Source organism: Mycteria americana, chromosome 6 (genome assembly GCF_035582795.1).
Source record: "Mycteria americana isolate JAX WOST 10 ecotype Jacksonville Zoo and Gardens chromosome 6, USCA_MyAme_1.0, whole genome shotgun sequence".
Lineage (NCBI taxonomy): Eukaryota > Metazoa > Chordata > Aves > Ciconiiformes > Ciconiidae > Mycteria > Mycteria americana.
This window is the reverse complement of record NC_134370.1, coordinates 59,707,509-59,734,675: the sequence shown is the minus strand read 5'-3', so window position 1 is coordinate 59,734,675 and position 27,167 is coordinate 59,707,509. Positions and strand designations below refer to the sequence as shown.

At 46.4% G+C, this 27,167-nt stretch overlaps 2 protein-coding genes and 1 non-coding gene across 7 annotated transcripts in view; 1 reads left to right on the top strand and 2 right to left on the bottom strand.

Annotated features, from left to right (window-relative positions):
• The first annotated feature begins 271 nt into the window (after positions 1–271).
• FSD2 (fibronectin type III and SPRY domain containing 2) lies at positions 272–19,536 on the top strand. Its single transcript, XM_075506143.1, has 13 exons — positions 272–360; positions 2,366–3,150; positions 3,231–3,326; positions 4,358–4,591; positions 5,879–5,901; positions 6,897–7,018; positions 8,065–8,220; positions 9,258–9,392; positions 10,216–10,369; positions 10,745–10,878; positions 13,380–13,512; positions 16,787–16,963; positions 19,284–19,536. Exons 2-13 carry the CDS (start codon positions 2,407–2,409, stop codon positions 19,534–19,536), a joined length of 2,361 nt encoding a protein of 786 aa, XP_075362258.1. The 5' UTR covers positions 272–360; positions 2,366–2,406.
• Positions 19,537–20,598: 1,062 nt separating this feature from the next.
• LOC142411735 (high affinity cAMP-specific and IBMX-insensitive 3',5'-cyclic phosphodiesterase 8A-like) overlaps positions 20,599–27,167 on the bottom strand; it is a 142,931-nt gene continuing 136,362 nt past the window's right edge. For 4 of the 5 annotated variants that reach the window (XM_075506140.1, XM_075506139.1, XM_075506138.1 and 1 more), the window contains 4 exons: positions 24,849–25,573; positions 24,300–24,406; positions 23,172–23,242; positions 20,599–21,904 (listed from right to left, as the gene is read on the bottom strand). The gene's annotated coding sequence lies outside the window, so the exon portion shown is untranslated. The remainder of the gene's footprint in view (positions 21,905–23,171; positions 23,243–24,299; positions 24,407–24,848; positions 25,574–27,167) is intronic. The other variant, XM_075506142.1, reaches the window with a different exon arrangement.
• LOC142411981 (small Cajal body-specific RNA 15) lies at positions 23,412–23,542 on the bottom strand. The gene has a single exon (XR_012776340.1).

Genomic DNA, 27,167 nt, shown 5'->3' with positions numbered 1-27,167 from the left:
GTGCTCTGGCTTTAGCAAGGGGTCTGTATAATTGTTCCAAGTACTTTGGATCCAGGAATCAACCTTCAGAGCCTTTTCTTGGTGTATGACATTCATCCTGGTGACACTCAAGTAGCACACTGCTGAAGGACAGCCGGGGCATATCTATATTTGTTCCATTGCTCATTGCTGGCATGTCCCCTGAGCAAAGAGGCGGTCTAGGGTTACGGTAATAAGTCTTCCAACTGCAGTCATAGGAAAGTGGCAGGGAATTGCGCTTGTGTGAATTAATTTTTACTAGGGGAAATAAATGTGAAGTTTGATGCCATCTGAGCTATCAGAAGAATTTGTGACGTCTTAAGATAGAAGGCAAGTTTTTAGGTAGTAACATTCTTTGTTATATATTTTCGATAATTGATGGTTACGGACTTAAACATTCTTCACTGTAATTGTATCTGTGCCTGTAAACTGAGCAAACACTGAGCAATCATCTGAAAATCTTATTTAGGCAGCATGGTTCCAGACGAGCTTAATTATGCTCATTTTAATTTATGTAATTTAATTTCATTTTGGTAGGAAAAATACTTGTTCATTCATTTTCTAGTTAGTAGTAGCTTCTAAAGCAAGCCTTATTGTTATAATTATGGGGAGAAAAGTCTTTGCGGGAGCCAGACAACATTTTCTGGTATGTGTCAAGACCTTTTTTCTGTTTAATATGTTAAAAATTGCTTGATTTATTTTATTGCTTTTAGCATAAATAGTATTTCTGCCTAACTTCAGTGGTTTTGTCTATAGTAAGATATTGCTAGCTGTAGAATCCACACCCATGTCTGCAGCACCAGAAGACAGATGGTGAACTTCTGTGTGTGTTTTCTTGCAGATCTGGTAGGCTGGACTGTTTTCAGTCATTAATATAAAACTGGAGAGTTGGAAGTTTCTTAGCATTTTTCACTGGTTCGAGAAGTTGCTTTCTAATAAGTCACTGACTGTGTTGACTTTGTTAGCTAAGTAATCCTCAGGAATATTCATCAAATATTGATGAAATAAATTTGAAGTGATAGCAAGTACTCGAAACTATGAAGACCATAAAAAGTAGTTTGAAAGCAAAGCTTATGTGAAAGCTTCTGCAGAAGCTCTGATAACCTTGATGTCTGACTGACCTCTTGGCTTTTTTCTGTGAGAAAGTGGTTTTAAAGCTTTCATGTGATTCACTGAGCTAGGACTAGATGTAACTATAGGTTCATTAATATTCAGCTGAAATCTTTCCATGAACTCTTTTGATTGTAGCAGTAAACTGCTGAGAAAATTGACCTGAGTAGTTTTGTAGCTGTGATTTTGTTAGTGCTGGTGAACAGTGGAGGGCTGCAGGGACATTGCAGCTCTGACCAAGCACCATGTGGTCTCTCTGTACTAGCACTATTTCATGTGCTGTTGTTAATACGGGCTGGTTGGAAAGAGTGGGCTTGGGGAGTCAGCGTTAAGATTGCCCTTGCACTTTTAATGTTGTCCCACATGCATCTGCTTTATCATATAGCTTTGCATTTCGCATCCACATGCTCTTTTCACACCTCCCACATTGCACAGAATGGACAAAGTGCGCAAGCTCCAGGTCAGAGCGGACTTCTCTCAATTCAGGAGTCAATGACCTGCCTTGCTTCCTAGTTACTGTATGCTTTTTCATGGGGATCATCATCAATCTTTTTTTCTGAGCTTCATTTATGTTAAAATATATATTTTCACAGCACCTGAGAACCCCCAAAGGGCAGTATTTTTCCCTGTTTTATAGAAAGGACCTGCGACCTGGACTGAGAATAATGTTAAAAGAAACCTCAAGTTTCAGTATCAAGAATGGCAACTTGAAAAATCCAGAACAGGATTTTTCAGAGCATTTACTAGTGTGTTATATGGCATCAGTGCTCACAAGAGAGGGCATCCTACAGTATGCCTGACTGACAGTTCAGAAAGAGCGCTTGACAGCAGCTGAAGGGTGAGCAGATTTCAAACCAGGCCACCTCCAATTGCACACAACAGCACTAAGTGCACCTGAAGCACAGTTGTAGTGTTGAGCTGAGGACAGCGTTGAGCTCCACAGTTTGGAAATCAGACATCAGGGTCACAGATGAGCCAATGAGAAAACATAGGATGCACACCAGAGACAGCTCTGTGCTGTGCTTTGCATGGAGGCAAGAAAAAGCAAGCTTCCCGTGGCTTCACTTCAGAAGCTTCACTTAGAAAGTGAAGCTACCGGCTTTGGTCTTTCCCATGCCTACCCTCCAGGCCCTGAGCAGTCCTCAGCCAAACCTATTCCATCTATATATTTTTAAGCAAGAAAAACTCATGCTTGATATCTAAGTATGTAGCTAAGGATCTTTCTTATCTTTTACAGGTTTGAGACTTGTCATCTCAAAAGCCTCATTGAGGATACCAATGTCATCCAGATCTGGCAGCACAAGAGAGTATGAAACTAGTGACCAGTCACCCGGTCGTTCAGCTTCCCCACCAGTCCCAGAGTCTAGTGAGACTGAAGCTGAAGGCTTGATATTTTATCACATGGATCTTTATGGATCAAAGGAGAGGTTTGATATCTTTCCCGAAGAGCCGTCTGGTCAAGGAGACAGATCTGAGGGGGATACCAGAAGGGAATCTGCATTGAGTAGTGAAAAATTTCAGCGCTCACAAGAAGCTGGATATGACTTGGAAAAGGAGGTTGCAGAGTTGGCTAAGATGTATGGACTTGATGAAGATAGAGAAAAAGAGCTTGAGCTTCTTGGAGGACATCTGGAGATGGTGGAGAGCAGGTGGCCACCTGCTCACACAGAAAAAGCAGGATCACAAGGTTCCATATATAATGCATCAAAAAGCAACTCTCCAGTAAAAGATCAAACTCAGAGCACAAAGCAACAAGGACTTCCTGGCGAGGCTTCTCAAGATGAAGATCAGAGCAAAGCCAGAGCAGAGGATGAGGCTGAGCGCCACACATGGTCCAGAGAGGGGCTTAGCAGTGGCGGCATGTCAGATGAGTGGAGCAGTCAGGCTGTCAGCGAGGAGGAGGAAGCGGCAGATGTTTTTTGCTCTACCTGCAAGATGCCAATCCGAGCTTTTGACAAACTGTTTGGTGAGCACAAGGATCACGAGGTGGCTCAGCTCCGCAGTGCTGTGGAAAGCGAAAAGGTAAGAGTAATACAAGTGTACTGCGGTGCCTCAAAAACAGCATTCAGACACACTAAGAATCACACTGCGTGTTTTGGTAGGAGGAGATTCATAAAAACATGTGCAAGTTGGAAGAGCAGATTGCTCAGATGGAAAACTTTGCCAGTCACTTGGAGGAAATCTTCATCACCGTAGAGGTAAGACATTTCTTCTTGGGCTAACTTTGTGGTACTGGGGTTAGAACAGTTTTGACAGTCATAGTGTTCAGTGGTTAATGAGGTGAGTAATTATGGTAACAGAGCACAGAGTTATCTTGGGGTTTGCCTAGACTGAGGTACTCAGGAAAATTCATCCTAATGAATCTTTTAAGTGGGCTAGTAAAACCACATTAAGCATTTGCACAGACACTTGCATTCAGAAATGGAGTGACCCCCACTCAGGTTATCTTAGTTTTAAATGGCCAAAGACCTGTGATCTAATTAGTCCATCCAGAGTGTACCCCTTGTGTTCACTCGGTTTCTTTCACAGAAGTGCCAGATACAGGCAAACCCTTGGACCAGCTGCATTGATCTACAGCACTTCAAGGGTTGTGCTCCCGCTCGCTTGATGTCAGCTTGGCCCAGGGGGAAGGGGCCCAGCTGGCAGCCAAACTGAAGCAGAAACTCAAGGCACCTACTGTCTTTTCTCTGCTGCATGTGGCACAGAAGGACATCAGTGCTTGAGCAGTGGGCAGCTGCTGGCAATGAAGCCTTGCCTGCTCCTTAAATCTTCCTTTCTAATGCTTTCTCCAGCAGTGAGTGAAGATACCAGCATTAGCTGCTCAGCTTCCCCAGCGCGAATCCATGGATCCCACTGGGTTGCCATGGTTTCTCTCATGGAAGGATGTGCTTGACTGTGTTGGTGGAAACACTTGTGAGATTATGGCTAGGATATATCCCTAGTTGTGCTCCCTGGGCTTAGGTTGGAGACAGTTGACGTGCATAGTTGTTTTCTTTATAATTTCTGATGCTCTTATTATGCCTGCAACCAGATCCACCGCTCTCTTGTGCCTCAGTGGGGGTGAATGATTAGAATAAACCCCTAAAAAAAAGCAAATGAGTCAAATTACAGCTTCTGTGTACTGGCATTGCCTCCCTGGCGAGGAGAATTTTAGGCAGACCTGATTTTTCTCTGGCTGAACTATGGATCAGGCCTGACACCAAGGAATGAACCCCCAAATGCCTTGCAGGAAAACTTTGGGAGGCAGGAGCAGAACTTCGAGGTGCATTACAACAATGCAGTGCAAGTGCTTGCTCAGAAGTATGAAGAACAGTTGGAAACACTGGGGGAAGAGAAGAGGCAGAAGCTGGAAGCTTTATATGGGCAGCTGGTCAGTTGTGGGGAACATCTCGACACCTGCAAGGAGCTGACAGAGAGAACCCAGGAGCTTTACCTGGAAAATGACAAAGCGGATTTTATGAAGGTAAAGAGCTTTAACTGCCAAGGCCCCTTCTAAATGCTCTTTGCTGCTTGCAAGTAGTCCCCAGCTGGGAAGTTCCAAGTGGCTTTATTTCTAGAGAGTATTTGGGGTGGTCGGTCCATGCTGCTATCACTGCTCTGGATGCTTGGCATGGTGGCATTGACTTAATGGGGCAACACAATGGGACCAAAATGCAGAAGCAGCAGCAGAAGTTTGTAACTTGGATGCTCAATGATTTATGAGTCTCACTGGGGTTCAGTGAGATGTCTCTCTAGAAAGCTTATCTCAGGAAACTCTGGAAGCACTTAGTGTTCATTGCCTCATGCAGGCTCAGCTCTCTTGCTCTATTCTGGGCTCACAGCAGGCAGACTGATGCAACCACTTTGGAAGATGTTTCTTTTTCTTGCTCATTTTGTTGGAAAGTTCAGCTGAACAGGAGGCTCCAAACTAAATACATCAGGAGCTCCTGCAAAGTGATGGATGAATCCCACTGTTGAGGAGGTGTCGAGAAGTTATTTTTCTTTAGCAGGTAGAAAAGTAATTGGAAAAAATGAGAATTTTCGCTGCTGATGAGTGAGTGCTCTAATCTGAGCTGACCTGTGACTCAGGTGGGTGGGAGCATTTCTATAGCACAGCCACAGTAACTTCTGAACCGGACAGTAAACAAGTCTCCTAACACCTCCAGTCTGCTCCGATGGATCAGCTTGCTGTGTCACTCCAACCTGTGGAGTTCTTTGCATGACCTGACTTTTCCCATTCCTCTGCATCTCTGGAATAACCTTATTTTCTCCTTAGCTTGTAAACAGTTTTACATCACCCCTAGGAACCATTATTCACCAAGAAGTGAATAGCCCTTGGTTATGAGCTCTCAGCTGCTTAGGTTTCTCCAGGGACAGCACGTCTGTCTTCCAGTAACATGTACTGCTCAGACTCCCTCCAATGCAGATAATTTCACTAAGTTACTTTCCCCAGCTGTTGTTGGGTTTTGTTTGTGAAGGATCTGTTGGCACTTTGAACACTTGAGGAAGGATACAGTCTAGAGTCTAGATGGGTAGACACTGGTCACTGCCTGATACTGCATGTTATCTTACTGTAAATTCAGCCAAGATCTGTCCATTTGAATGGACAGTTAGGCACAGCTTTGTTCTTAGAGCTGGGTGAGAGCCACTTAGCTCACTCTAAGGGCTGCATTTGGGACAATTCATGTAAGACAGGTCAACAGCATGATGTAGACTAATGCAAGAAATGTATCTTTTCTGTCTTTAACACCCTCTTTCTTTTTTTCTACAGGCAGCAGTAACCATGGTTGACAGGTAGTATCACAATCTGGGATTTTGTGTCACATTCCTTCCTGCTAATTGGGCCTGTTATTGGAGACACTTGCATGTTCTGGACTCTGTTCAGGCACACAAATGTTATCTAAGCTACTAGAGCTATTGAAATCTTTAGTATTTCTGGTTCAAACTGCAGCAGAAAAAGTTGCTTGGAAGTTTAACACTCAAAACTAGTTTTGAGCCAATTTTAAAAAACCCAAAGGGAGAGTTAGAGCATGAATAAATTACTGTTTTCAGCTTAGTCATAAGGAACTAATTTCAGTGACTGAGAAACAGGATTGCTAAAGATCTTGAAAGAAATGCTTTGGATACAAATCTGCCTAAAACTGAGCTCCCTAAATAGATTAGTAACAGGCTTATTTATGCATTAGTATCGAGGGGTAGAAAGTCAAGCTGTGGGAGCTCAAAACAGATACTGAAAGATCTTGGAGCAGTTGTAAGAAATCTTAAGGCACACTAAATCAATTGCAAAAAATATACATTTAAATTGACTGTCATAATTTATGAAAACACAGAGAAAAGATAGCCCTTTGTTTCAAATTTACAATACCTAGAACCATGAGGTCCTGACTTAGTAATAGTGTCATAAATTCTAAATAATGAAAGTCATGGAGCTAATAGCTTGCTTCCCACAGAAGGGTGCTGGGGAAATCTCACTCACCTGCTCAGTGGGAGCACAGTGTGCCACAGCCAGCTCTCTGCATGAGTAGGGCACACAAAGCATGGTCCCTCAGTCCCATCAGCATCCAGCTCTGTTTGGCATCTTGGAGCACAGCTCTGATGTATGGCCGTGTATCTCCAAGCAAAGGGCATGGGGAGGCTGAGCTTTGTGCAACTATGAAAACAGTATTTTAAGGAAATAGCTGTTATTTTAGAGTTTGATGTTCTTTTCCTCTTACTAATAGGTATCATAGAAAGGTATCTCCAACACTATGGTACTTCCAATTAGACATTTTTTTCCCCTACAATTACAGGCTGGAAGAATTCTTAAAGAAAGAAGTGGATTTAGAGCTTTCAACAGTGCCAGACTTTGAAGAGCGGGTCATAGATTTCTCTGAAGTTGAACAACTAATGAACTCCATTAATACTATTCCAGGTACTCTTCCCATCTGATCATTATTTCAGACCTATTTACATTTAATTAAGGATATGTGTTAAACAGAAGTCCATTACTTCTTTTAAAGGAGAACTGCAAAGGCAGAATTAGCTTTTCCCTAGTTTTCCCTCTGGATTTTTTTGTTTGCCTATATATACAGAGACACTGGAAGCTATTTTTTTAATTTTTTTTTTCCCATTTGTTTTCAATATAAAGTTACCAGAACTGCCAAGTTTGGTCTTCCCTGCTTTTGCTGGATGATTTCCTAGAAGACTCAAAGACTCCCCCCTTCTGTTGAGGGGTCAGGCATGCTTAGTTGGTAATAACTTGTCTTACCTTGTAGTAAAGAGGGACACCAGACTGCTTTAAACAACTTGTGCAGCTTCTCTAGATAACCAGATTTCAGTGGCTTGTTCCTCTGCTATTTAGCAAACATTTTTCCTACTATCCACAGGAAACAGAGCAAAAGCCAAACAAATTTCTAATAATTAAAAAAATAAAGATACAAAAGATTTAAAACCTTTTCTGGCACACCACAAATGGTCAGAAAGAACAATATGCATTTTTTATGCACATACATTGTGTTCTCTTAAAGTAAAATAGCATTTGCTACTTGTTTGCTTGTGCTGCTGACCCCATGTTGTACAGCTTTTCCCTCATCTTTCCTCCAGAGACTCCTCAGCCCCTGGCCTGGTCCGCAGCAGTGCAGCGCGTGTCAGGTGTTGCTCCTGCAGGGCCGTGCTAGCTCACTGGGGAACAGCAGCCCTCAGAGGCAGGGGAGGTCAAGATTACAGAGAAGGGTTAGGCTGAGGCTTATGTATTTCGTTGTTTTGATTTGAAGCAAGACTAGTTCATACACCAGTGACCTGATTATTATCTGCAACTATTTACAGGGTCAGCTCCTAACTTTTCTCCATGTGGGAAGAATATGACTCTATACAATTCCTAGGCTTTGTGTAAACACCTTTGTGAGAGGAGAGGTGTTTGCCTGTGAACAACATACCATGCTTATGCATTCAAAAACTGACCTGTTTTCCCCTCTGCAGCTCCTTGTGCCCCTGTGATCAATCCCCAGGCTCCCAATGCAGCGACTGGCACCTCAATGAGAGTTTGCTGGGGCCTCTTCTCAGATGACACTGTTGAGTGCTACCAACTGTGCTATAAACCAGTGAGCAACGAGAGGCACAGTGAGGAACAAGCAGGTAAGGAGGCCTGGACCCAAGGGGACACCTCAGCCCCCCCACTGGCAAAACCAGCAAGTTCCAAAGTGCCTCTGGACTTGCTGTGGCAACCAGTGCACCTTCTGTGCACTCTTTCCGCCACCAGTACTGTCATACCTGCCACCACATTTCCTGCTTCTGGCTTTGTCCACTCTTCCCCTGCCCGGTCTGCCAAGCTGCCAGCTGCAGCAGGACCCATCACAGGAGCAAAGACAGGATGGGGCAGCAGCTGGGATAGCAGGAGTGGGGAGGGGACAGTGGATGGAGTTAAGTCTCAACAGTAGCATTTCCTTTCCTGGGGGGTGGGCACTGCGTTAGACACACATGCGCTGCATCCACTGCAAGGCACAGTATTTTTAGAGAGCAAATTATCATACTGTCGGCACGCCCACTGAAACCCCCACAGTCATCTTACAGTTTATCTCAGTGCTAATAATAGGCCATAACTTCCCATCACCCACACACACAAAAAAGAACCAAAGAACCATCCCAAAATGTCCCAGCCTTGTGACAAAACCGCCTTTGCTAATAATATTCTTGCAGAACCTTTTACTGAAAACACCCAGTCTCCAGCAAAAGTGGAAGCCAGTAGTGCCAAATGGCCAGTTCAGAAAGAAAAGCAGAACCTGTCCAAATTTTATAAGATGAAGAATGAGAAATGAGTAGTGAAATAGCTTCAGCTCGTGTCCCACTGCTGGGATGAGCTGACCAGACAGCATCCCCAGAGTGGGAACGTACAGCGTCATTTTAGAAAAAATTCAGTGACAGGTGGGTAACCTTACTTTCTGGGGTTTTTTTTTTCTGAGTATGCGGCTCCTTCAGAAGCTGATGCATTATCTGATTTATGCCTCCTTAGAGGAAAGCATGGTGAAACAGCCTGACAGCTAATCAAAGGGTATGGAGCACAAGGAGCTCTCTTGAACTCAGCACACAAAACAATGTGCCTCAACTCCATTATTTGAGGCAGCTTTGGGTAAGGGTGTAAAGGCACTGTAAATGCTTTGTTGTTTTCATTTCAGAGCATACGCTAAAAGTCAAAGAAACATACTGCACCATTACTAATCTGTTGCCGAATACACAGTATGAGTTTTGGGTCAGTGCTTTAAATGCCTCTGGTATCAGTCCACCAAGTGAAAAAGCAGTTTATGTAACAGGTAAAAATATTTTATTCATATGACTCTGTGACCTTCATAGTGAAATTCACAGTCATCTCTGAATTTTATGCCAGTAATGCTTTCTGGGCGCTTTGTTTCTTCTGATATAAGTCTACTGACTGCAGGGGAATTTCCTACTTTTATTTGGAGAGCCTATCGGGCCAATTGTCCGTGTTTTACAGGGACGGAGTAGAAGAAACAGAAGCACAGAGACAAAATACCTTATTTAAATGCAAGCATGTAGGAGAGCTAGGAATAAGGCTCAAGCCTCCCAATTCTGCCAGCCCTCCTTTTATTGGCCTGTATATATTTTGTGGATTCACCTGCTATGCTGCCCTTTGTAACTGCAGTTGTCAAGCACGTTTTCGTTAGTGTGGCTTGTCTTCAGGAATTCTTGCCAACAGCTGAACCACAACAAGATTAATTACACACCCTGGTTCTCTTTTGTGAAATCCTGACATCAATTGAGCAAGTCAGAGTGAGACCTTCAAGCACTTGTTCCAGATGTCTTTGACATCTTAGTGCAGAGAAGAGATGCACCTTTATGACAAAGATAAAACCAATGATAGAAAGAAAAGGGTTGTGTAATCAGTCTCTATCTATGTTACTTCTCTGATTAATTCTCTTGGGACCTTTATAGTCCAAATTAAGTCTTTGAATAGTACTGTTAATCACCCTGCCTGCTGTTTATTGTCCATTGGGGAAGCGGGTTTCTTTAACTATATCGTAAACAACTTTGTTCTATTTTTTAAGTCTTCAAAGCATGTTTGTTGCAAACAACTTCAAGCAACAGCTAAGAATTGTTCTTTTGCCCACTTTTTAGCTCCTTCACCACCTATCATAAAGAGTAAAAAGATCCGAAGCTGTGAAAACGCAGCACTGGTGTGCTGGGAATCTAGAGACATTAACCCTGTTGATTCCTACATGGTTGAATTGTCCAAGCTGACAGATGAAGAAAATGGCGATATTATTACTGAGTGAGTCACTATTCTATCGAGTCCATGACCTGTAGAGATGAAACCATTTCAAATCATGTGGCATCAGATAGCACTGAGAAAGGACTCATGACCTTTTGGTGAAGTCACCTTTATAAACATTCCTGTTAGTAAAATTAATTGTATAAATGTTAATCAAAAATGGGTATGGGAAAAGGGCAGAAGCAAATGTAAAAATCTGCATAGTCTGTCACAGACTCTTACCCCTGCTACTGGCAACTGTACAAGGTAAAGTGTTGTTGATGGGTTACAAGAGAAGCTGATCATGTAGTTTCTTCTTTGTTGTTCAGAAAAATAATCTCAAAGGCCTACCTTTGTTCTCTACCCTATCATTTTCTATGGATTTATTTTCTGTAGATCTATTGTTGGCATTCCTAACTGCGAAGTCCTAATTCACCTCCAGCCAACACAAAGCTACCGCATCTGTGTTAGAGCCCAAAACCTGGGTGGTTCCAGTGAAAGAAGTGAACCTGTTCTGATACACACCACAGGTACTGTACAGCTCGGAACAACTCCAGCAGCCTATTACAGCATCTATTATCTCAGCAGAAAGATTCCTGCTGGTTTCAATGGCCCCTGGATCAGGTCCTAATCTCTTACATCTAATTACACACCTGGTAACCTTTTAGAAATTAAAAAAACCCACAAAAGTGTTACAAAAATGTAACTGTCGTGGTTTAGCCTCAGTCAGCAAACAAGCACCACACAGCTGTTCGCTCACCCTCCCCCCCCCCGGGGGGGGATGGGGGAGAGAATCTGAAAAGCAAAAGTAAGAAAACTCGTGGGTTAAGATAAGAACAGTTTAATAATTGAAATAAAATAAAATAATAATAAATTGTAATGAAAAGGAAAACAACAAGAGAAAGAGAGGAACAAAACCGAAGAAAAAAAAAAAAGTGATGCAACTACTCACCACCCACTGACTGATGCCCAGCCAGTCCCTGAGCAGCAATTGCTGTCCCCCGGCCAGCTCCCCCAGTTTATATACTGAGCATGGCATCATATGGTATGGAATAGCCCTTTGGCCAGTTTGGCTGTGCCCCCTTCCCAGCTTCTTGTGCACCTGGCAGAGCATGAGAAGCTGAAAAGTCCTTGCCTAGTGTAAGCACTACTTAGCAACAACTAACACATCAGTGTGTTATCAACATTAGTCTCCTACTAAATCCAAAACACAGCACTATACCAGCTACTAGGAAAAAAAGTAACTCCATCCCAGCCAAAACCAGGACAGTAACAATAAGTGCATTGCTTTAGCTCTGTAATTTAAAATTATTTCTGTCCAGTACATTTGATACTTGAAACTTACTCATTTCTAAATATTTTAAAAGACTAGATCAACCCAATGCCCCCAGATGTTGCCAGCTTGCCAAGTACTGACACACCAATGAAGAAAGTTGTAGTGTGATTTTACTTTACTTCAGAGATTACCTTGTAATGCTGCTGCTGCTGCTGGAAAGTATGGCTGAGCAGTCAGTCAGCACTTTACAGAGTCATTTGGGTATGCAAAATCTTCCTGTGTAGAACATCTCCAGCTTGGCTGGGGAAGCTCTGAGGGCTGGTTCCCTTTATTCATCAGGAAGAAGGCAGGCCAGCTTTCAGCTGGAAGCTTTGCTTTTGGTAACCGACATAGCATTATTATCTCTGCTCTCAGTGCCATGCTGGGCAAGGATTAATCTTCTCCCCCAAAGGGAAGTTGGAAGCCCTTTCTGCTCCCAACCATCTAATCAAAGCTCATTTTAATGACTTAGAGGTAGACACCTGTTTTCATCTTCACCACTGCTGTAATGATGCTGCAATTTCACTGGGGTGTCTCAAACCTCCCACATCACTCACAGATGCATTCACACCATACCTGTGTCTCTCCTGCACTTACCTTCTGAGAGATTTACAAATTATGCTTATTCAGCAAGGTGGCCACACACCCATTAATCTGTGAAAGGCTACGTTTCAGTAAGAAATGTGTCTGCTACACATCAGTGACACCACAGAAAAGAAATGGACATTCTTAAATCCCTGGAGAGGAAGACTGTCATTGTGTTACCATTGTTTGTGTGTATTTCAACTACTTGAATCAAACTCAATATCTGAAATTGCCAATTCTGCTTGCACAGCATGTGTTTGTTTTCAGCAGCACATGCCTGTAATTGCCCTGTCATTGTTTGTATTGTATTTGCATTGAAGTAACTTGCAGTTTGATTATAATGATTTCATTTGGAGAGATTTATCTTCTCTGAGTCTACATTATGCAAACAGCTGAGGCAAATTGCTCTGTCAGCTGCAAGCGCTCACCTCCAACACTGGGAATGACCTTTGATTCTTACTTACTGGGGTGGATACACAAACAGCAACTACAAACAGCAGCTGTGATGCATGTGGCTGCTCATCAGAGCGCAGTGCGTCAGACCTGCTTTGTAAAGTCTCCGAAGGGAGAAAGGCAGAAGTACTTTTTTCCTGGCCTGGCTTAGGTGACTTACCTCTTTGAAGGCTGATCTGATGAGGAGGTGCTGAAGCATGCGGGATGCTGCGCATGGCACCTTTGTAGAGGTTCCTTCTCTTCAAACTGTGCCCAGCATTTATGTGGAAGAGTCGGGCCATGGAGAGGCCTTTAAGTCCCCCTTCTCCTTTCAGGGATTAAAAATAGATCATTTCAGCTCTGAGGAAGGTGACTTGAAACCGGACAGTCCATTGCAGGGAGGACCCCTCATCTTTGAATAGCTACTTCCTGTGCAATGCCTGCAGCTTTGAGCCCTGGCTGGGTTCAAAACCAGGTTAAGGCCCATTTTCTGCTTTTCAAAAGGCTGTAACTAAACAGTGTTAAGCTGTAAACCACCCATTTATTTGAAAAACTCCAAATGGGCAGCCTTGTTCTCTCAATGTCAGCCACAGATTCCTTCCAGAGCACTGGAAGCAACATTTCACCGCACCCTTGCTGCAAACCCTAATGCCATAAGGGGTTGCTGGAGTTATCCTCAGGTATTCTGCTCTCTTGCAGGCACCTACTTCTGCCTTAATGAGGACACCGCCCATCCTTTACTGGCGATTCTAGATGATGGATTTACAATTGCATGCGATGAACTGGAAAACCCAGAGTGTGATCTGCCTGTTTATGATAATAGCTTTACAAGGTATACAGAACTAATAATTGCAACTAATGCGTGTGGTTTGTGGCTGCTTCGTCCACAACACACCCTACCCTGAATTTAAATCCACTAAAAAGGCTTACTGGTATTGTAGCTCTCCTCAGTTTCAAGCCAGGTACCAACCAAGTAAAACTTCTAGACTGTATGTGTGTGTATAATGTATAATGGGTTTTTCCATCTTGTTTTTGCATAAGTGACTATGGTTGTCTACAGTTTTAGACAACTGCAAACGTCTTTGTCAGTCCTTTTAAAATATGGATTACTCATCTTTTAGAAAATCAGGTTTATTTTAAGGTATTTCAGGTTGGTCTCCTAAGATAGCTACTCAGTTTGAAATGGTAGGCTTTCCTCATAGTTCCTTGGAGGATAAAACTCCATATACGTTTATCCAGGCCCCATAATTTCACTGGGGCTATCGTTCCTGAGTACCATTACTGAACTCCCTGTGGCTTGCTGCTCTTTTCTGAGAATTTCTAGGGTGACTAATACATATTATCTACAACATCTCCCTTCGCATGATGTGTGCACCGACTTCTATTAAATTCCAAAAATTTCTTCCCATTTAATTCTTTACAGAGCCCAAAAACCCCAGAAAAATGTCACAAGAAAAAAAATAAACAGACCCCATATACTCTTAATACAGCACTAGTGGGATTTTTTTTTTTTAAAAAGGCATAATTATTAGGTTTTCTTTTAATTACAGTGATCCAGCACTTGCACACTTCCAAGACTTGAGGAGCTGCTCCTCTCTGCTGTCTGTTGCTCCCTGTCTCCTGCCCCTTCCTCTGCAAGCTGCTGAGGTGATAAAGCCTTGCACATAATGTGCAGGAGGCTCTGCCCATCTTTCCTTAGTCTCGTTTTCACACATGGAGATTTGGGGGCTGTTTTTATATAGCTCCGTCCAATGGAAACCACCAAACACTCATGTAAAACTTGTTCACTACAGCAAATACTACATAATGAGCAAAAAAACGTATTGGTGCTTTGGGCACCTGACCCTCTTTGAAAGAGGCTTGCATAGTTCAAAGCACAGTTGGTCTGTTTGGTTTTTTTTAACTAAATGCCAGGAAGTGTCTAATGGGGATCTCAGCAGCTCTCATTGATTTTGTGAGTTTAAATCTCTCTCTCTAGCTGCTCTTTGGGACTTAAGCATCACTTGGAAGTTAATGCAAGTTCATAAAGAGGATTACAGATGCAGCTAGCCACAATTACGTACAAACCTGCTTACACGTGTTGGGTACCTTGAGCTAAATCTGAACAGGTATTTAAGTGCCAAAGCAAATGCTAAGGAAGGGAGAGACATCTGAATACTTACCTGTTGCTGAAAGATCTAGCTGATACTATTTGGGCCTACAGATTTTACTCTCAAAACAGAATTAGGCCCTTTGCCATTGAAATGAGAGACTTAGCTTGCCAAAAGGCATGTTCCAGTCAGAACTATGGAAGCAACATAGAACCAGGACAGGCATCTGCAGAGACAGAATAATACAAGCCCACAACTTAGTCCCTCCATGGAAATGCAATGTTACTAGAGGGCTCGGTAGAAAAGAGCCAGGAGATAGAAGATTCTCTTCATTAAAGTCATCATGATAAGCCTAAATGGGATTTCATCCCACTTCCACAGGGTGCTTTTATGTTTCACATAAACAGCCAGAGCTGGCACTCATCTCATTCTGAACTCTGAGGCTGTTTTTGATGCCACTGTGAACTCTCAGAAGCCTCTTTCATGCCAAGATACTGTGGGGAAAAAAAAAAAAAAAAGAAAAAGCTCCCAAGCTGAAATGACTAACACTATACTACAAGGAAATTACATCGCAAACTCTTCTTTCTGAAGTTTGTGTGATCTCCGAAAGACTAATGTGTTTCCTAACCACAGCAGCTCCTACGATCTGACTCAAGTTTGCCTTGGTGGCTTTGCAACTCTCATTACTATGGTAATATTTTGTTCACAGATGTTTACCCATCCATTTTGCATCATTCCTTTTCCTTCTCAAGCTGTAGCAGCACAGCCTGAGTCCAGATTTCAGCAGCCTTTAAGCTATTCCCAAGACATCTACATGCACTTGTAATGAACTGTACGCTTGCTTTAACTGATTGCTGCTGAGGTGGCACAGAGTACAGCTGTCTTGCTGTGCATGCCCATCCTTACACATCAGGCCCTCCAAATGCTGAGTGCGGCTCTTTCTCAGCATTACCTAGAGGTAGGCGAGCTCAGAGTGTCTGCCAGCAACGTCCTTTGCCTTTGTAATTTACAACTTTAGAGGAACCTACCACAGAAATACACAGGTTGTGTGTGACTCCCCATCCAAAACTGAAGGTGTGTTTTGAAACATGCTATCCTCTGTGATGTAGCAATGACAGCTAATACACCATGTACTTTTCCTGAGGAAAAGCTGGGGTGTAGTCTTAACAGGATTCATGTTGCCCTCTTAAATCGAGTTAGGATGTTTCAGAAGCATTTGGCGCAGGTTATTTTGCCCAACTTTCTTGCTTCAGAACCGGTGTTTTTGCAGACTTGCATTTTCAAAGCGCCCAGCTCCTTTGACTCTGAGATTGTGCCTGTAAATCAAGCTGAAGGGTCTCTCTGTGGTATATTGTCTTTGTCTGTCTCTCCTACACATCTATTTAAAGAGTCATCTTCTACATGGTTCCTATCATAAAGGCTAGGAACCACAGTCTACTGTTAAAACCTTTCATGGCCCAGGTACCTAAGCATATCCCAAGCTCTGCTACCATGTTCAATTCTTGCTGGTCTCTCCAAACACAGCATAAGCAGGTCTCTCCAACTGCCCCAGGAGTTTCATGCTGTTACAGTGCTCCATTCCTGATGGTGAGTAACATGTAAAGCCCTGGGCTATTTGGGAAGAAAATACAAAACCTGTAGCCTTTTTCCCCTGCTATACTGTGGTTCACCAGAGCACTCTCTTTTCTAGCAAGTAATAACTTCCCCAGAAAACCCAGGCAACACAGGATGCTGCTCTCCCTATTCCTGAAAGTGCCCAGGGCACTCATTTATACAAAGCTACCCACAGGTAAAAACAGGGTAGGTGTCACAAAGAAACCTGCAGGTTCTGTGTCAGGTCCTCAGCATGTGGGCTTCGCTGTAGTGAAAAAAATCCATGCTGCACTGCTAAGGAGACAGCAAAAGTGGCTTTTGTTTATTGATATGCAATGTCCAGGTACGTTACATACCTAAACATTGTAAATAGCGTTGCAGAGAGTCCCTGCCAAAGCACATATTCCTGTCTGTCTCCCACAGGTGTATTGGGATCCTGGGCAGTCTGATCCCATTTCCAGGAAAGCATTACTGGGAGGTGGAAGTTGAGGAAGATACAGAGTACAGAATTGGTGTGGCTTTTGAAAACACTCCAAGACATGGCTATCTGGGGGCAAACAACTCATCCTGGTGCATGAGGCATATCATCACACCATCAAGGTAAGGGCTGTGGAGGCTACAGGTCTCCTACAGGAACACCTCCTACACGTACACCTGCAGGCAGAGCAGCAGAGAGCTCCTACTTGCAGGGGGCAGCCAGAGATTTTGTATCAAAGCCCAGACAAGCACCTCACCAGGGCCCTCTGACTTTCCACCGTTGGCACTGTGAACTGGTGTTGGAAGGACACTGGAACCTTTAAGCAAATCCTCCTGCTTAATGACATTCTCACATCAAAATAGGCAGTCCCAGGAACAAATCTGAATAAAATCTGCATTACAGAAGTTAGCTGTGAAGGCCTTGTTTTAGGTCACCGAAACCCCAGTGGGAAGACAGAGAGTAGTAGATCTATGTAACCTAGAAACTACTTATCTGGCTAAACCCAGTTGTATGCAACTGGTTTTGATCTCTCTCCTACCTGTGGAAGTACCTAACAGCCATACCTGCCTGCAGAAATGCCAGGTCCCCTTATGCCTCAGCTGAACCTGCTGGCTCTCTGCCAGACACCATTATATTAGCATCGTTGCCTTTGACTCCCATGTGAGATTTGGGCACCCCGTGAAGCATCCAGGAGCAAGAAAACAAGTCACCCACCCAGGCATCCCCAAGTATTGCCTACTGCCTGTCTGAATGGCTCACCGCTCAGCCTGCAAGAGTTGCCAGGGTGCTGCTGGGTCCCCTTGAACAGGGAGCCTGGATACCACGTGAGCGTCCCCAGCATGCACAGTCAGCACATGGCAAGGATGGCATAGCATGGGCCCAAATCTGCCTGTCCTCTTCCTGCTGGTATGCTGGGAGAGGTTTTAGATGCAGCTCAGCTGGCTGGAGCACACACTTCTCTCCAGGCACCTGCTGCTCTCAGCTCCCCAGCAGTTGGCCTACTGCATAGCCAGAGTCCTTAGCAGTGCTGGCATTCGCCTCCCACACAGCAAGAAATGCTGCTTAATGAGAGAGACCAAACCCACTAAAGCTAATGACTCTCCCATACACTGCAGGCAGGCTAATTTGATTTCCTTGCTACGTTGAGCTAAGAGGTACATTGAGGTTTATTCTCATTCTTCTGGAGCAACGAGCATGGACTTCAGAGAGGGAGCTGGGCCATTGCTCAGTTTGAGTCACTGCTATACCCATTTCTGCAGGGAAATTTTCTCAGGTTTGAGTGGTGTGGGTGGAGGAGGTGGTTAGTGAAGAAGCTGGCCCTTATGAAATGCCAGATAACTCACTTCAGCTGAATAAATCTTCTCGTTTCTGCTCAGAAAGGCACATGTTCCATAAAAGCCTCATATTTTTGGTTGCAGCGTGCCACACTAGGGAGAGCTGTTTGAGTAACTGTTGAAGAACCTCAGCATTACTCAAACAGCAACTACATGGGGAAGAAGAGGGCTATCCTCATGACAAAGCTGTTTATATACAGAGCACCTTCCTGGCCTCCACAGTCCAGAAATCACAATTAAAAGACATCACCCTCTAGTAAATGAGCACAAAAACTGGAACTTCCCCATCAACACCACCCTGGCTGAGCAGGGAGGTCCTGTAGGGAAATATAATTTAGAGAGTGGGGTTTGAAAAATTATGTCCAGTAGTCTGGAGGATGCTTAGCCAGACTGTGAGTCAGGCAGCCTCTGCCCAAGGGATTATGCTCCCTCTCTGCTGCTGTGAAGGTGGGCGTGAGCAGTTCCCGTAACTTTGGCAGGAAAGAGGGCTCAGTGCCACAGGCCCTCAGGGAGCAAGTGGGCAGCATGGCAAGGCCAGGAAGGACAGGACTGAGTCAGCTTGCCAACTCTCTGCTTGACAGTGCCTACAGCTATCTCGGGGCAAGGCTGAGGGGATGACAAGTGGTGTTCTGGGGCAAGCCTAACCGACCTAACAGAGCACAGCTCCTTCATGGAGGAAGGGACAACTTCAGGCTAAACCTAGTGGCAAGGGTGCGCCCTCCGATTTACAGGGCACCCACACTGCCCTCTGAGACATGGAAAAAAATGGCAAGTCCCATGTTGCGCTCTGACCTTGTCCATATCGAAGGGCTACCACCCATCCATTCACAGCCAGACAGGGATATGAAACAAGAAGCCTGTTACGCGGCTTAGACAGGCAGGTCTGAGCACTGCGGGATAAGGCTGTGCAGAAGCACAGAGCACACCACTCCTCACCACAGCCATTGCTCAAAGTGGATGGGACTGGGGCAGTAACCACAGTGCACACAGGAGGGATGGGACTGTGAAGCAGGAAGCATGCCCTGGAACACACCTGTGTGCACAAAGCACTTCCCTTTGAGAGCGGCAGGGTGCCCTCGGGTTTTTTGTCTGTGTTTCTTGCCTACAGGCACAAGTACGAATTCCTGCACAGCGGGATGACGCCAGACATCAGAATTACTATCCCCCCCAGAAGGATTGGCATCCTGCTGGACTATGAGAACTGTAGACTCTCATTTTTCAATGCAGATATTGCCCAGCACCTTTACGCATTCAACTCACACTTCCAGCATTACGTCCACCCCTGCTTTGCTTTGGAAACACCTGGTCTCCTACGGATACATACTGGAGTTGCAATACCCCCGTGGACTGCCCTCCCATAACCTGTGTTCTGCAGCTGCCAGATCTACATGTAACGTGCATTGAGCAATGCCCTCTTTCAGCATTAACTGCTCCATCGCACCCCCTGTAAACCAGCTGTCTCCCAAGAAAGAGAGCAAAGCAACCCTGACCCAAACCAGCCACCAGGCCTGAGCCCTTACAGCAGTTTCTGTCCTCTTAGGCAGGATCTTAGCAGAAAGCCGTTATGGTCACAAGATCCATCAGCATCCCAGAATTCTCCATTTAGAGATGGATACCATCCTTCTCAGAGGTGACACTGTCACCAAGAAGCAGTGGCAGCTGGATCACTGGTTCCCCCAGTACCCATCTGATCCCTAGGGAACTCCCCTGTTCCAGAGCAATCATTAATTCCACTCTTGTGTCTGCTGAAGAGCTAAACATTCAAAGAAAAACAAAAATAGCAAAAGGCATAATCACTGTACAGCTGCTAGACAGAGCTGAAAACACTCCAACCATGCAGCTGATCTCACGATCAAGTATTCTTGAAACTACGTGAAGTCTGTGACACAAGATAATCAAATACGCCTCCCTTGTGTGTGAACTGTTAGCGCCTACCACACGCTTTTTGAAATACCCAAGCATGCACTACAGTCTCAAATATTAAAAGACATTTTTACAGAATGCCCATGCTTCTCATTCATTCATCCGGGGGGGGGGGGACGGGGACGGGGGACACGGACGGATGACACCAAACACCAAACCGAGGCCTTTTGCAGTGCTTGATTGCCCCTATAGAGAAATCTAAAGCATCATTTTTAGCTTGTTCTTTCTGGCCATGCTCACCTCCACCTGGGTATATCCTCCACACTCACAGATCTGTTCTCCCCCTCAGCACTGAGGACGTCTCACCCCGATGCTGTGTCCTTGAAGCTTTGCGTGTCCAGTGAGGGCTGGCCCAGCGCTCAGCTGCGATGTCCTTGTTCAGGCTTCATTTCCAGACACCAGACAGGCACTGCCTGTCAAGCAGGCTTGTCTAGCTCTGAACAGCCTCATTTGTGTATGTCAAAACTACCTGAATTCAATCAAGAGTCATTAACAGAGCAGCTTTTCCACAGATTTATTGCACATTCATTACAAAAATCATTGGTTCAAGTTTCCATTCTAGGGGATAGTCAGGAACAGGTGGTGGCCTCTACAACATACAGGGTCCCTACAAACAAACAGAGCCTGGCAAAACTGAAGAGATTTGATGTAGAACTGTGTGCCAAAAGCTTGTCTGTTCTTCCCCAAATAGCTTAAAAAAAGTCTCCCTAAAACAGGCTTTGCAAAAACCATAAAAACAGGAGCTGAATATGTCATTTTGGCAGCGATTCGTACCATCTTCTCTTGGGTATCTATTGATTTTGCAAGCCTCAAAAGAAGATGGGTTTAGCGACACTCGGCTATGCAAGTAGTTTCTTAGCCTACCAGGAATTCAGAGACTTCCAAGACAGAAAGGGTTGTCATGGTCACTTTGTCAGCCCTCCTCTAAGGCAAGCCAGAGACTTTCAGTTGCTATGTCTTACAGTGAGCACAACCACTGGTGTCCAGCAGAAATAGGTGACTCAGCCAGCAACCACTGCCAATGCAGAGGGCAGGAGGCGGCCATGTGAGCCCTGCTGACACTGGCAAGGCCATACCAGAGAACAGCAGCTGAAGTGTACAGCTCCTCTACCAGGGAATGAAGCGGTGAGATAGCACCACCCAAGTTGTTTTAACACCTTTTGTTTATTCTTCTTTGCTTAAAAATGTATGCCTTGATTCAGGGTCCAACTTCCACCCACTGGAACAGGTTTTACCTTTACCTGCCAAAAATCGAGCCACACACTCTTCGAGTAGGTATCTGAAAGAGTAAAACACGCAAGTATCAGAGCAGAGGTATGAGGATGTCCGAACCTCCCAACAAAGCCTTTAATGGAGAAAGGCTGCTGGTGAACCCAACGATTCTGATGGAAGCAGATGTTCTGCTGCAAACAGTCCCACTGCTCCTCACCAACAACGTTCACCTCAAGTGCTTAAGCCATACCTGTATCCTGGCGCCAGGATTAGCCGTTCACCTTGGATGATACAAGAACCCAATCCAAACTATTTTTCAACTGGTGAACTGCCCTGGGAGTCCCCAGGACTTCACAACCCCCCCACAGGACTGCTGCAAGGACAGATTTTCTGAGCGAAATGCGAGGTGCTCGGACACCCTTGGCATGGGACTCTACGGGTACTGAACAGCTCCGTCATTACATTGCCAGCTTAATGAATCTGTTGGAGAGTGCAGGCCTGATGGCCAAGTATGGAGCAGCCTGCTCAGCAGAATATGACTCAGGGGTCATCGCCAGGCACGGTACAGGACAGCTAAGGCAGCAACAAAACTCTCTGAAAAAAGAACAAATAAGCAATAATTGGCTACTAGGTTAAAAACAATATGGGAAATGAGTTTGCATGTTTCTGTTTAATAAAAGTTTATTTAATAAAAAAAGTTTTATATTTAATATAAATATTTAAGTGACCTGTCAGCAATAACCCAAGCATTTCCTCCCTTAGGAATCCCAATCCTGTCACTTAAATATTTATACAGCAAGGGAAAAGGCATGAACAACCTGAATTTTTTAAAACCAGCTGTCACTGTGAATTACCTTTATATAAATCCTTCACAGGGAGGCCACCACTTCCACTACAGGGTCTATCGATCAGACCAGTATGGCACCCAAGCTGGAAATTCACATCAACCTCATCTTTCTGTGCAAGTCCACCAGACAGGGGGAAGTGCAGTACCTCTGTAAGACTCTAAGGGCCAAACTCTGTACAGAACTGGAAGCTGTATTTGACAGGAAAAGGGGAATCTCCTACTGAAGCTAAAGGGCATTAACAGGTCCAGCACAGTACCCCAGAGCAAACTAACACCGAGTGTATTCGGTTTATCTGGAATCCTGGGTATAGCACTCATCTTGGAGAACTGTGTTGAGCTGTCGATCTGAGAGCTATTTCTTTGCATTGAAAGGTGTCTCAGATGAGGCAAAACCAGTTCTCCTCTCTAGCCTGTCTATAGGAACTCTGGCTCACTGCTGAACTAGGTCACGTGAAAGGACAACAGTCAGCTAAAAACAAGTTGTCCTTGCCTCTGACAGTGAGTTATGTGCTGCAAGATGCATTCTTCCTGGTACCTGTTGGCATTTTTCTTCCTGTTCCTTTTCACTATGTGCATTTACTGGCACACAGCAAAATTAATCTTCTGTGAAGGACAGGAGCCCATGCCTAAAGCTCTGGTATTGGCCACCTGAACCCCACAGGCTTCCCTGATTTGCAGCAGTGATCTATGCATCCCTGCAGAGCTTACAGCAGCAGCAACTGCCAAGGGATGGGATACCCCCAACCATGCCTCACCCAGCAGCTAACTGGGGACTTTGCCAGGGCTGCGCAAAGGCCCTTGGGCTTAGAAGGAGTTACCCTCAAGCCCTTTAGGCTGGGCAAAAAGGATCACTTTTTCCAATTCCCTTCTGTTCCCTCTTGATTTAAAATATCAGTACACGTTGTTGCCACTGGAGGGCATCACACGAAGCCCTTTCACAGGGCTGCACCGGTTATCAGATTTACACAAACAGTCTATGGCTAAACTGACAGTTACAGTTTCCAAACTGGTTACCATAATCCTTCAGCACGGCCAGCGTCCCTCCTCACCCAGTCCTGGAGCCGGGAACAAAGGGACCCACAGGCCTGTGAGCAAAAACACACAGGTGAGACAACGTCAAAAGCACAAATGCAACAACAGGCAACACAACAGTCCTGAAATACGGTTCAGTGCGTTCGATTCAAACCAAACACACCCACCATTTTCTACAGAAATACCTGACTTCTAACTTGCTCCCTCTAATTGCCATTAAAACTTTGTAGGTAGATGAAGTAGGTCCTGGCTTTATCTCACAGGCAGGCCTTGCTCTTCCACCATTTAATTTAGGAGGATAGTATCAGTGGAGTCAATATAATGTCACTGGCTCCACTTTCTTAGTCCTCCATGTGCATCTCCGTAAGAAACTCCTGGGAAGTCTCAGGAACCGACTGTGCTCTCCTAAGGAGACTGCAGAGCCTAACCACCCAGCCTGCCTTCCTGGCCTGGAAGGCAATTCCCTATTCCTGCCCTCAAACTCAGCTGTATCTTTTTAACTGCCCACTTCTGTTTTCCAACAGTAACCAGTATTAGTCACTAGCAATGCAAAGCAAAGCAGCCAGGGACCATGCAAAGGTGAGGCTCTGCTTCCTGTTCCATTCAGCACCTGGACTCCACTGATGCACTGCACAGCCCTGGGACAGCCCAAGACACAATGCTGACTTTTTGTTTTCTCCATTGCGTTTAGTCTGGTGTGCTCAATTACCAGTATATATTGGGACTCAGATATCCTGGCCCCAGCTTACTTAAACTTTTTCCAAGCAGGCTTATGTTTTAAGTTTTACATATGCAAGCAATACCGAGGCCACAAACTGCTCCATAAAAGAGCCGTAAGGGGCTGCACTCTCTGCCAAAGGGATGCTTATCCCTCAGCTGGAGCTGAATAAAAGTGTTCTTCTGCAGACGCAAAGCTGTGGCTTAAACACAGCACCAGAAAGGCTGCACCAACGAAGGGCGGTGTGTCAAGCTACTTCACAAAACCAAATCCACCGGCAGCCCCTCCTCACGCAGGGCCGGTCCACGCTGCTGCAGGCGCTGCCCTAGCCAAGTCCTGGCCTGCAGGCAGCAGGGCCCGGCGGACATCGCAAGGGGCCGGGCAGCGCTTACCTGCCGCCCCGGGGAAAGGGCTGCGGGCAGAAGCGCCTCTTCTCCAGCCCCGGCACGGCAATGGTCCCGGGGATTTCCACGCGAGATGCGTATCACGGCGGCAGATCCTGCAAGGCGATACACGAGTAATGAAGACAGGCAGGCAGGAGGCAGAGAGCCGCGCACGCCGGGAGCGCGGCGGGCGGCTCCTGCTCTGGGCGCGGGGAGGCCGGGCCTCGCAGGGTGCCCACCGCACAGGGGACCCGCTCTGGCGGGAAGGAGACGACGCCCAGCCCGGTTCCACGGGGCAGCTTACCCTCCCCGCGCCGCCGCCGGGTCGCTCCGCGGGGCCTTTACGTGACCTGCGAGCGGAGCGAGGGCGAAAACCGCCATCCCTCCCTCACAGGAAGCCGTTCCCGGGCGCCGCCGCGGGACCGAGGCGAGCTCCGCCAGCCGCTCTCCCGCCGCCGGCCGGCCGCCCTCGGGAGCCTAAACCCGCCGCAGGCAGGGCGGAGGAGACGCTGCGCCGGAGCGGGGCCGCCGGCGCACCCCGCCGCCATGAGGGATCACCTCGCGTCGCCGCCATTTCCTGCGGGCGGAGGCCCCGTGCCGTGCCGAGCCCCCGCCCCGTGCCGCCGGGAGAGGCCGCCCAGCACCGCTTCCTGCCCGGGCGCGGCGGGGGGCGGGCGGGCACTTGCCGCCGGGCGGGGGCCGGGTCTTTCTTCGCTTGAATAAACATGACCTTACAGGCGGGCGCCGGGCGGGCGCTGCCTTCCCTGCGCCGGCGTGGCCGTGGCCCAGGGCGTGCCGAGACAGCAGCCTCGGGCGGGGGGAGACGACTCGTGTTTTACTCGGGGGGGAGCTCTGTCCCGGCGCAGTCCACGCGTGGCGCGGTGGAGCGCGGCAGCCGTCAGCCCTCCTGCCGCCTGTCCCGCGGGAAATGGCGGCTGCGGAGGCGCCCGGGGGTCGGCGGGAGCCGCCGGGACCGCGACCGCATCGGAGGCGGCGGCTGGTTCGGGACGGCACGGAAACTCCAACCGAGGCCAGCTGACCCTAGGGCCCGTCTCAGCTTCAGTAACGCCGCATATTCCCAAGAAGTAATGGACCAAGCCCGAGTCCACCACGTACTGCACCCTGCCTGACCATCGGCCGGGCAGTGGAACGGTTTTTTCCAGCGACGGCTCTGTCCGTAGCTCATTTGTTGCCTCTGGCAGCCCTCTCCCAAACGCCACCATCTTGTGCAACACCTGCTTATCTTGTCCGTCTCCTTTCCTTCCGATAACAAGTGCTTCATCCTGCAGATTTAAGCATGTGAATAACATCCTGCTACTAGGTCGGGTGAGCGATTTCCTTTCCCTTGGGCCCTGCTCTGGGCATACCTCTGGCACGGCTGAATGAGAACCACCAGCTCTCAGCGGCTGCAGCAGCCAGCGGGTTTCCACCATGAAAATGAAGCTGCTGAATTATCTCAACCCCTGGGGCAGGTGGTCCACAGCTCCCAAATCTGCCTGCGTGGACACCTACCATCCAGGCTGGGCTGGGCCAAAAGTAGCATGTAGAGTCCCTCTACTTGGAGGTATTTTACAGCCAGTTGGGTACACTCAAGTTTTCTCTCGATCTCTAAACAAAATTCCTTATGGTCCATCTACACAGTGTTGGAATGCACATGGTCAGGAAATGCCTGGGGCCATCCCAACACCTTCTGCCCTGTCCTGCTCCCATGCTGACCTGAAAGCTGCAGCTAGGCTGCTGGAGTAAACCTATTTATTGTGCCTGTGCAGTGAGAGTCAAATATATTTCACAGCCTGTGTAATAAAACACTCGATGAAATGAACATCGAATAGCATCACCATTTATAATCCAAGTTTATAAAGAGCAAGAGTCAGTAGCAGCCCCCTGCTTGCCTTCACTCCTTTGCTGTGGCTTCTCCTGCCTCCAGGAAAGCACCTGATGCATTTCGTATGGTCCTAGGCTTTGGGAGAGCTTCAGTATCCTCAGGCTAAATCGTTTCATGTCTTACAGGTTGGCCCACCACCACTCAGGCTGGCCAGCCCAACCCGAAGCCTTATTTGCGTGTTTGCCCCTTTCTGCTGCAATGCATGGTTAGGAGGGCTCAGCTATTCACGAAGCTGCAGCTCGCTCTCTCCTCTGGGCCAGCTGCACTCCCGGGTTTCACAGCACTCTTAATTCCTCAGGGCCTCCCAGGACAGCCAAAGGCAGGAAAACCAGCCATGGGAGGGAAAGCTGGGGAGTGGATGGTTGCTAAGGTTCAGCATGGAGGCAGCTGTCACAGGTAGGGGACAGGCTGCTGGGCTTCATTCATAACTTTTTATTCTTGCACAAGGCAAAGAAATAGCCAGAGGTAAAGAGCAGTAGCCGTAAACCACCTCTGAAGTCTCTCTATTCTAGATATAACAAAGCTCTGCTTGGCCTCAGCAAAAGAAAACCAAATTGCTCATCGGACTCCTCTTCCAAGCAAAGTAAACACTTTGCCTCCTGCCCTTGAAATGGCTTATCAAAGAGCAATATCGCATCAAAGCCTCTTTCAAACCTGGGCTAACTACTGTTCGTGCTATTATTAACTGGAGGCAGTTTAGGAAGGGGAGGTAGGGGGCTTTGATTCCTCTGACATGAAAGCTTTAAAGAAGAGAAAGAAGTCATAGTATCGACCTGTGATGCTGTGGCATACAGATAAAAGCCTAGCTGTCATTTTTGCCTGCAGAGCCTCGCCATGACTTCAATGGCCTGACTTTGGGGTAGCTCAAGCCTGATTTATGAACTGCAGTTTTCCCGCTTGGGTCCCACAGAGCACGACCTTTCCTCCTCTCCAACACTCCACAAAGGCAGGGAGAAAAAGTCACATTGCTTCCCATACATGGAAGCACATGG